This window comes from Lepidothrix coronata, unplaced genomic scaffold (genome assembly GCF_001604755.1).
Source record: "Lepidothrix coronata isolate B3197 unplaced genomic scaffold, Lepidothrix_coronata-1.0 Scaffold13, whole genome shotgun sequence".
NCBI lineage: Eukaryota > Metazoa > Chordata > Aves > Passeriformes > Pipridae > Lepidothrix > Lepidothrix coronata.
The window spans coordinates 10570-21395 of NW_016690193.1; the positions used below are offsets into that span (position 1 = coordinate 10570).

At 42.8% G+C, this 10826-nt stretch overlaps 1 protein-coding gene across 1 annotated transcript; it reads left to right on the forward strand.

Moving 5' to 3' along the window:
- Positions 1–2040: 2040 nt before the first annotated feature.
- OSTC (oligosaccharyltransferase complex non-catalytic subunit) lies at positions 2041–6290 on the forward strand. The gene is made up of 4 exons (XM_017805807.1): positions 2041–2287; positions 2483–2576; positions 4131–4328; positions 5632–6290. Exons 1-4 carry the CDS (start codon positions 2149–2151, stop codon positions 5648–5650), a joined length of 450 nt encoding a protein of 149 aa, XP_017661296.1. The 5' UTR covers positions 2041–2148; the 3' UTR covers positions 5651–6290.
- The last annotated feature ends 4536 nt before the right edge of the window (positions 6291–10826 follow it).

Genomic DNA, 10826 nt, shown 5'->3' on the forward strand with positions numbered 1-10826 from the left:
TTTAGTATCTGACAAGAATGTATTTTTATCTATTTTTACCAATAACTTTTTTCAAAAAGTGGTAAGTTCCACCATGAGAATAAGAAAGGAGGAGAAACAATTACTGAGTGCAGAGATTTAACTGGGAGCAGTGAGGGTGCCATTGCAAGAGGTTTCTAAAGTCACATGTGGAGTGCTCAGGCTGTGGCTCTGAGGGATGTGTGCAGGTCCCTCCTACCTCATCACACTGTGAGGTGTGATGCTACCTCATCACACTGCCCAGCTCTGCAACCTGTTAGGCTGTACAGTCAGCCAAGAAACAAAGGACAGCAGACTGAGTTGGTGAAAAACCCTGCCCTTTGGGTGGCAGCAAGCTGGTGGTTTGGGTGAGGTGCCTGCCAACTCACAGCTGCCTCCTGGGTGTGACAACAGGAGGTGGCTATGATCCAGGGAATCTGACTTAACATCGTGCATAGTGAAAGGAGCTGTACCTCCCCAATAATTTTTTCACGGTGTCCCAAGTTCTTAAAATGATTCTGTCAGTATTCTCAAAATAAATGTTGCAGCTTTAAGTTATGAAGCGTTTTTCCTCAGCAAAGGCTGTAGCTAATTAAAGGAGATTTATTTAAGACTAACATTACTACCCTGACATTTTTAGGTGCCGTTACTATAGTTAGTTTATGAAGTTAAAATTTTATTAGTTGTCTTCCTGTGTTAGTACAAACTTCAGTACTTCCAGCATGCTGGAAAAATTTTTTTAAAGCAGAAGCAGCAAGTAGGGCAGGCATGTCTAACCTGCCCCAAAAGTGCTCTTGTTTTGCTTTAAAAGCTGTGATATTAGAGTTTTCCTTCAGGCTCTTGGAAAGGAGGCAAGATGGAGGAAGAACACTTTTGGAATAATGAGGGTAAGAGTCATAAATGTCTGTTGACAGGCACAGAGGGAGATTTTCTCAAACAGAAAGGCCAACACTAAAAATAGCTAATTATATATTACATGATTGCACTGAGAGACAGCAGTTCTGAGTTAGAAGAGGTGGTATTGCCGCTGTTGGCAGAAATAAAAGCAGTCGTTAGGCAAAATGTCAGCAAAATGGTAAGAAGGCTCTTAATTTCTTTTTTAGCAGTTTGAGCAGACAGTGCCGTGTGGGTATGGGGGCAGTCATTTGGGGCAGGGCTGGGCAGTGGGAAGTAGGCTGGATGGCTTGGTGAGGTGGGGCGAGTTCAGCTGGAGCACGTGCTTTTAAATGCGCTCCTGTAACCTCGAGTGAAGGGCTCTCCCCTGCGCCTTCCATGAAGCAAGAGGAACTAGACAAGCTTCCGCTGAAAATAGGGAGTTTCTTCCCTATGTCCTGCCTGGTGTGGCTGGCCTGGGCTGATGAGGTGCTTGCATGCTTGCAGAAGTGTGTGAGCTGATCTGTAATGCACAGGTAACGCGGGTGCTCTCAGCAGCTACTGCTGGGTTGTGCCTTTTCTCCCTGGTCTCGCTGTGCAGCTGTCGGGGTCTTCTCTGGCTGCAGGTTAGGCTGGGCACCACATCCACCACATCCCAAGGTGCGGGCAAGGGGCATCCCAGCCCCACTCTCCCTGCACAGGGACTGGGGTGAGGCTACTGTGGATCTTGTTCTGTTCCCCAGTGTCGAGCGCCGGTGTTCCCGCCGGGCACACGCGTGTGCCTATCCCGGCCCCGCGGCACCGGGACCCGCCGGGTTGAAACGTGGCTGCCCGGCTCGGGGGCGGGGCCCGCGCACTGACCACGCCCCCGACCACGCCCACCGCCCCGAGCCGTTACTCGGCACCGACACGTCAGGTCTGCCGGGTCCCGGCAGGTGAGTAAGACAGATAGATCATCCGGCGGCGGGCGGGCAGGTTTTCCGATGTTTTTATGCAGAAAAAAAACTTATCTTTTTTTTAATGCCTATAATTTCCGTCTGGGCATAGATTTCGAGTGATTTGTTTAGTCTGTAGTTTTTAAAATTTGTCAATTTTCCCCTGTCAGGACGCGGCAGCCCATTTCCGCTTCCGCTTTCGTGTCCGGCCGCGGAGGGTTCGGCGGCGGCGGGACGGGTCGGGCAGGGAGGGAGGGAGGGAAGGAAGGAAGGGAAGAAGGTAAGGAGGTAAGGAGGTAAGGAGCAGCGGCGCTGCGGCTGCCCCTGGGACCGCACCGCCGCCATGGAGACGCTGTACCGCCTGCCCTTCGCCGTGCTCGAGTGCCCCAACATCAAGCTGAAGCGGCCGAGCTGGGTGCACATGCCTTCGGCCATGACCGTGTACGCGCTGGTGGTCGTGTCCTACTTCCTCATCACCGGAGGTGAGGCCGCGACCGGCGGGGCGGGCGGGAGGCCCCGCTCACGGAGCAGCTCTTCCTCGGCCCCTGCCCCGGGCGGCGGAGCCGCCGCTGATCCTTGTCCAGGTCCGACCCTCGGCCAGCCCCGGGCGTCCCTGCGAGGTCAGGGCCGTTCTCGCTGCTGCGTGTCGAAGACGGTGCTTGCTTTCCTTCCCGCAGGAATTATCTATGACGTGATTGTGGAGCCTCCCAGTGTGGGGTCGATGACAGACGAGCACGGACATCAGAGGCCGGTGGCCTTCCTGGCATACAGGTAGGAGCAGAGCCCTGTCCTGCAGATGCCCAAGTACAGGGGGAATAAACACCGCCTTACGGAGCTGTGCATCTGCTTTTTTTTTTTCTTTTTCTTTTGAGCTCTCTGTGCAAGGCAACTGTTCTATATCCATTCTTGGTTTGCAAATACTTAGGAAAAAAAAAAAGGCGAGCATTGAAAACAGTTGAAATTGAAAAGCCTAGTCCTAAAACTTTAAAAAATGAACACTCTGGTAAAAAAAAATGTTTTGAGCTGGCAACACTTCTGTTTCCCACTCTTCGAGTTGAGTTTCATAGTGAATGCAGATACATTTGATGGTTTTTCATAGCAGCACACATGATGTTTGTGAAATTTCTGGTTCTGGCCTTTTAAACTCCAGTGTAGTTGGTACTCTTGTGTCTGAGGGTGGGGAAAATAATTACAAGTATGCAACAACAGTGTCTTCTTGGAGCCTTTTACTGAAAACAATCTCGAGAGTCTTGGTAACAGATTGATCTGAAGACAGTTAAATGCACGTTTGTAGCCATGGGTATTTTATGTATGTGGTAACAAATACCAAAACCATTGTTTGAATCTGTGAGGGCTGTGTCATGCTTTATGTGCAGATTTTGACTTGGACTAGATACAGTACATGTTTCAGACTGACTTGGGTTGTTCCAGCGCAGATGAATCTGGCTGCTGCAGGGAGTTGCTTACACTTTAGCCCAAGTCAGTGTAAACAACATGAAAGAAGACCAACTTTTTTGTTTTCAGGATATGAGGCATTAATGATAATCTTTGTTTATGTATTAGCATGCATAGTTGTTTCATAAATGCCAGTTTTATGAGATTACTAGTATTGTTAATTACAAGGATAGGAAAATGGTTTGGTGACTGTGGGAAGCAGGAGATATGTAATCCAGGTGCAATATCCTTTCTGCACCCTGTCATCTCCTCTCTCCACCTGAGCTTTGCCAGAAGGAATTCTGGCTGTCTGGACTGACAGAGAGCTGGGACACCCTTGGGCTGGGTCCCTGCAACGGATATGTGCGGGCTCAGCGAGCAGGGAGCAAAACATCCTGCAGGCAGGAATTGCTGTGTGCTGGAACCAGCATGTGCTTCATGCGCTGACATATTGCTCTGAGTGGGATTTGTCCGGGGATAAGGACTCAGGCACTCTGCCTAAACATTGGGATGGAAATAGGAGGATCATGGTTCCATGCCTTGAGCCATCTGTGTAACTAGGGACTTCCTTGGAATAGATATTTCTGAAAACTAATGAGCCTGTTCATTAGCCATTAGTGTACACTACTATGTGTAAATCCACTGGTGTGTTTGACTGGTCACCTTGCAGACTGTCAGTCCTGGAGATAAGTTACATATTGAAGTCTTGATGTGATTGTATAAAGTTTGTTTCCTACTTACTTTTAGTTAGAAAGTCAGCCATCAAAATTAAACATGCTATGTGTTTGTACAGCAAAAGCAGGTTGACTAGATGGGGTTTGAAATGTAAATGATTTCTTTAATCTTTTTCTGGTTTCTCTTCTTCCCTTCACCCTTTTTTTTTTCCTTTAGAGTAAATGGACAGTATATTATGGAAGGCCTCGCATCCAGCTTCCTCTTCACAATGGGTGGACTAGGATTCATAATTCTGGATCGATCCAATGCACCAAATATCCCCAAGTTGAATAGGTTTCTTTTGCTCTTTATTGGATTTGTCAGTGTGCTTTTGAGCTTCTTCATGGCCAGAGTTTTCATGAGGATGAAATTGCCGTAAGCAATTTTATTATTTTTCAGCTTTTCTTCTCCTTGTGGGCTCATGTGTAACATGTTAAATTTAAGAGTAATAGCAAATACAGTGATCTTTGGCTTGACTATAAGTTGCTTTTTTCAACACTTTTTTTGGAACACCTTGAGTGAGGTGGGATGCTGTAAGGTTGTAAGGTTGTGCTGTGGTTAAAAAATGGTGACAGTTCTTGGTATGTAAAAAAATACAATTAGTGAGTCTGACTTGGTCAGTGTACCTTAAAATTCATTGTATGTACTGGTCAGGTAAAAGCAGTTACAAATTAGTACTTTGAGGAAGAAGAAATTGTCAAAGAAAGGTAAATAAGTTCTTTATAGGGACAGCATACCTTAGATATCATAACTAGAATAATTGATGGTAGCAGTAGTAAGTGTTCAGAAACATCCAAAGCAGTCCTAAAGTAAAGATGATGTCTGGGTTTTTGTTGTTGTTGTTGCTGGAAAACTGAAGCATACAATGTATATAGGGTTTTAGTGCATCTATATTCACAGATCAAAAAGTAGGAAAAGTCTGGAGCTTTCAGACTATGCAAAATCCAAATATCTAAATGCAGGTTTTCCAATTTCTTCCCTCCTTGTTATTTTTCAGTCCATCTGTTTAATTTAGAAGAGCTGAAACCTGATGTCTGGGGGTACTGGTACCTAATTTTTGGAGTAACTCCATGAACTCTTCACTTAATAGTGACAGTCATTCGTCCTTTCTTAAATATTTTTTTGTGCCTCTGCAGCGTAGTTAGAATTTTTCTTTAATAACACAGAAGTGATGGGTTCCCTGGCAGCAGAGAGCTGGATAGGAGCCTGCTCTGTATTCTTGCTTCATTGATGCTATATATTTTTTTGTTTCATTGAGTACATGTGTGTCTTAAGAGGTCCCTTTCTGAAATTCATTAAAGAAACAGAACTTCAGAGAAATGGAAGAGAAAAGAGAACAGATTTGTGTTGAATGCCAGAAAAGATCAGGTTATATTGGATACCTTAAAACTGGTGGTTTGTGTGAAGGGTACAAATAAAGAACCTTTCATAGGGTGTAGCATGGGCTTCGGAAATTCCAAACAACTATCAAACTTGGATTTAGAATAGGCTATTCCATTTTCAGTGTTCATTGAAGGAAATCAACTGAGAAAGGAGTGTGTAGTTAAGATGGCCAAATAGCCTTGATCAGCAGTTGTTTTGGCAGTCTAAAGTTTTGTTTTGAGATTGTACATCTCTTGATTTTCTGAGGAGTGCTGCCTGTGTTTCCTCTTTTTCTGACTTATTTTGTTTTCTGTAGGGGCTACTTGATGGGTTAGTACCTCTTGTGGTGTATGAAAGCTCAAGCTGAATTTGCTTCACTTCATGAAACGTTTAAGAAGAAACAGGAAGAAACAAGTTCCATAGTCACCATCAACAACAGCAAAGAGACCTGGCTGTGAGAAACAACTAGGGAAAGAGTGCTTCCTCTGCAAACAAACTCTCACTACCAATGGCTGATTTGTAGTACTCCAGCAATGTTTTATCATTTCTGATGTAGAGCTTTTGAAAAAGAGAAGTTACCTAGCTGAGTATTTCTTTCATATCCCAGCTCAGTATGAAGCTACCTTTAGCTCTACCTAAAATGAGTATTTGCCATTGACTTGACAGTTCTTTGTTGCAGGTCTGTCTCCTCTTCCCTGTGTGGGACACTTACATGTGTGAATCAGAGAAGAAACACCTGAAACAATATTTCCAAGTTATAATCAGAAAATTAGTAACTTTGGATGTTTTACAGCTGAAATACCATGTGTCTGAAATTATTTCAAAGGCACCTTTTGCCTTGATATTACTGCCTCTATGTGAGCAAATCCAGACATGCACTGGGAAAGGCAAACGGTATGAATGTGCATTTTTTTTTACGAAAAAGTGTACAAAAGGAGCCAAATAAAACTTATTTTCTACAAAATTATTTTAATTCTATGCCATCTGTGAAGCTTTTTCTTGTGTGCCCATCTGTGAAGCTTTTTCTTGTGTGCATGGACTGTTCTATATCCAGACTTGAGATGCCATACCATGACCATATAATTTCAGTTCTAATTTTCACTGTTGGATAATGATATTTTTAATTTTCTTTTTTAATATCAGGGACAAGAAACCTCGTTTTCCTTGAACTTGTACTGTATGCAAACAACATACTGTTATCAGTAGCCAAGAAAACTTACTTTTTTAAGCTGCTGCTTTTTTGTGTGAGGGCAAGGTTCCAACTTAATTTGTCCTAATTTTAAAAGATTGAATGTTGCTGGTATGTTTCGTTCAAGTAATGTATTGCATTTTGGAAGAAGGAAAGATCCCTCTGAATCTCCATAAATGTCTTTTTTTTTTTGCAAGCCATATGTGTTTGAAACACTATTTTAATCAGTATAATAATTTTCAGTGAGAAAAGTAATTTATTCCTGTAATTGTGAAGTAAGCATTACTGTTCACATGCTTTATCAAATTTCTGAGCTAGATTTTAGTCATCTGTCCTTGGGATGTCACTTTACTCTCTCATTCTTATGTACAGTGTGACAGTTTTGCATCTGTTCATCTTACATGCTTATCATTAAGATTTAAGGTAGTTTAAGCTGGTTTATGAGGCTCATAACTGCAACGTTTCCAGTTTTTTAGAAGCAATTGTCTTTTGGTCACTCTGGTTTTGATGAGACACATGCTTACCTTCAAGGGGGAGTATTGATATTATTTAAGTAAATAACTAGATACATAGATCAACTTTTCAGTGCATCTGAATATAATCAAGATTCTCTGGCTCAGTGCTTGTTCCACTGCAGTTCAGCTTCAGCCTCCCAGATTTGCAGCTGCTTCTAAATTGAGCATGCTCTTAAACAGTGGTTTTAAAGGCATAGTTCAGTGCCTGTGGTCTGTGGAGTGTGTTTCATTATAATTGCATGCCAGGTGATGTAACTTGAAACAACAGATAAAGCAGACATAATTGCAAGGTAGAAGATAGTTTTACTCTCCCAGAACTAAGACAGTGACACTGTCTGCAGCAAAGAAAGCTGAATGAACATCACTTATGTTTCTTTGGTCACAGGCTACAAGCTAGGTCTGGTATGATTATCTGCCAAAGTATGAGGCACAGAGAGAACCAGGAAAACAAATGCAGAGCAGAAGACAGACCACCCAGAAATAAGACACATACTGGGGAGGAAGATTGCAGAATGCACAGCTGGAGTTGGTTCATTTTGGATGCGGGTTGGAGGCTTCTGGGTCACTGAAGGAAAAATTTCTACTGAGCACTGTCAACCTGCAAAGAAGAGGTATTGCTATGCTTTAGAGGAATCCCATTTTCAATTAAACAAAGCCTGGTGCTTTCTGCAACTGTCTACTGTTCTTTATAGGTAACAGCAGGTGGCCTCTAGTGTAGGGACTTTAATAGGAATATTTCAGAGACTGAAAGAAAACTTCCCATAACTAGTGACAATGTCCGTCTGTGTTTTATGTTCATATTTTCAAGGTTCAACTGAACTAGATTGTGGGGTGGGAGATTAAAAACAAAATTGAAACACTGTGATAAAGGTAAAGCAGAGCTTACAGGAACACATCTTTTCATGATTAAAACCAGAAATTTGGCCTGCTTCCAAGTGCAATAAAAAGAGTCAGGTTGAAGTGGAGAGGTTTGATTTTCTGTCTCTCTTGATGGAGAAAATACTGAATCCATGGCTTCTCTGTAGGCTTCAGTGTAATATCTGAGTGATGATGCCTAGGCAATATAGTCAAGAGGAGATAAATAACTTGTGTAGCTTTTAGTTAGTATATATGTATATGAACCTGTAACTGATCTTATACCTGAGTGAGTTAAGCTGAAAAATACCTCTAGATAAAAAAGAACAAATATCCTCGTTTCTTTTCCCCCCACGCCACCCTACCACTAATGCATTTTCCAGACTCCTGCAAATTGTGGAATAGTAACAGAATCAAAGAATCATTTTGGTTGGAAAAGACCTATAAGACCATCGAATCCAACTGTCAACCTAACACTGCCAAGCCCACCACTAACCATGTCTCTAAGTGCCACATATACATGTCTTTTAAATACCTCCAGGGACAGTGGACACTGCTTCCCTGGGCAGCCTGTTCCAGTGCTTGACCACTCTTTCAGTGAAGACATTTTTTCTAATACCCAATCGAAACCTCCCCTTGTGCAACTTGATGCTGTTTTCTCTCGTCCCGTCGCTTTTTACTTGGGAGAAGAGACCGACCTCCACCTGGCTACATCTTTTCAGGTAGTTGTAGAGAGCAGTAAAGTCACCCCTGAGCCTCCTTGTTCTCCAGGCTAAACAACCCCAGCTCCTCAGCTGCTTCTCATAGGCCTTCTTGTTCACCTATGCACACTGCTGGCTCTTGTTCAGCTGCTGTCAAACAGCACCCTCAGGTCCTTTCCTGCCAAGCAGCTTTGCAGCCACTGCCCCCAGCCTGTGGTGCTGGCTGGGGCAGTTGTGACCCAAAGACAAGATCAAGCACTTGACCTTATGCAGTTGGTCTTGGCTCATGGATCCAGCCTGTCCAGATCCCCCTGCAGAGCCTTCCTACCCTCCAGCAGATCAAAACATTCTGCTCCTCATCCCTATTTTCCAGCTCAGAGGGCTGGGTACTCATAGAATAACTGGTTCTCTTATAAGAGAAGGTGGCAAAGAAGGCGTGAAGTACCTCAGTCTTTTCCTCATCTTTTGTCACTATGTTTCCCCCCAGATCCACTAAAGGAGGGAGATTCTCCCTAGCCCCTCTTTTGTTCCTAATGTATTTATAGAAACACTTTTAATTGTTTTTTACAGCTGTGTCCAGATAAAATTCTGTGTGGGCTTTGACCCTCCCTGCATAACCTCTTGACATCCTTGTACTCCTCCTGTGTTGCCTGCCATTTCTTCCAGAGGTCATAAACTCTTCTTTTTGTCCTGAGTTTCAGCCACAGCTCTCTCTTCAATCTTACTTTCACTCATCTTGTCTTTTGGCACATCGGGATTACCTGTTTCTGTACCCTTAAGATTTGCTTCTTGAAGAATGTCATGCCTTCCTGGACTCCTTTGCCTCCTAAGGGACTGTTAATTATGCCCATAAACAGGCCAAAGTCTGCCCTCCGGAAGTCCAAGGTAACAGTTCCACTGACCCCCATCCTTACTTTTCCAAGAACTGACATCTTCGGATGATCTGTGTCACTGATACAATCTGTGGAGGAAGAAAGACAGTTCCATCATTTTGAAGAAATATGACTAAATATATGTTCTTAATATATTAATTAGGAAGCACTGTATTTTAGACTTCTTAAGAGTTACAGTCTTATAAACTGAGACAATCCATAATTTCTTCTGCTTCCAATACTGGGAGCCAATGTCACTATGGGGAAGATAGTAATCCTCATTTATTTTCCTGACGCACATGGAAATCCTGCATGCAATGGAAACTCTTTGCCTACAGCACAGCAACATCTGTGACAATGTAATTGGTATTGCACATTTGTGAATGCAATTATTGTATTTTTCCTACAACACTATGGTTTTCCTCACAAACAGGGTTGCAGCAATAACTCTGGCCTATTTTCAGAATTTCTAATTTCCGCTTCTTAACACTGGAGTTTGCTTAGAATATTTTTCTTCCAGAACGTGGGTAAAGGAGATTGAAACCATTAGAAGAAAAACTGGACCATTTGTAAAAACTCAGAAGGAGAACATTTTGTAATGCTCTGCAGTCGTATTGAGGTCTTTCAGCTATACTAATGATTGGAGAACTCTGGAAAAATCTGGATTTTAGTGACAGCGAAAAATACAACTAATGCATCAAACTCTTTGCAAAGGGTGGTGTTTCATGGAAAGAGGCTAATAGGAATATAAGGGTTTCTGGGTGATTTGGTTTTTTCATAAGAACTAATTGTTCTGGTGTCCTTTTTGTTTGACATGGATACCTGTCAGCTATGAACTGGACTAAGACCATGAGCTCATTTTAGAGCAACAGCTGTGGCACTATGATGGGAGTCAAGCACGTCTGACTTGCACTATGTTTTAACTGCTGATACAGATGTGAGGCTCTGTGTTCTGACATCTAGTATCTTGAATCTATCAGGCAACTTGCCGAGCTCCTGTTTAGTGATATCAGTTTAGTTACTAATGTTCTTCAGATATAAGATGGAGTCACACTTCATCATGTAACTATCCCATATGGGTTCTATAAATGTCAAAGCTCTTAGAGTGTTCTACCTGCAGCCTGGAAGAAACAGTGTTTAGCTGTGAGTAAATCAGATCAATATGGTATCATCCGCTGCCTTATGCTTGTGAAAGACTGACATCTGTAATTTCCTTCTTTTCTTTGGTATCAGTTTTCAATACAGAGATCAGTGTTGATGTGAGGACTAGTATCCCTTTGTTGGTGGTGGAAGTTTTATGCTTTTAGCTGGAAGCAGGGAAAGAAACATTTTGAAAGAATTCAGACTAGTTGTGTTATTTTAAAGTAAACTGTGAAAGT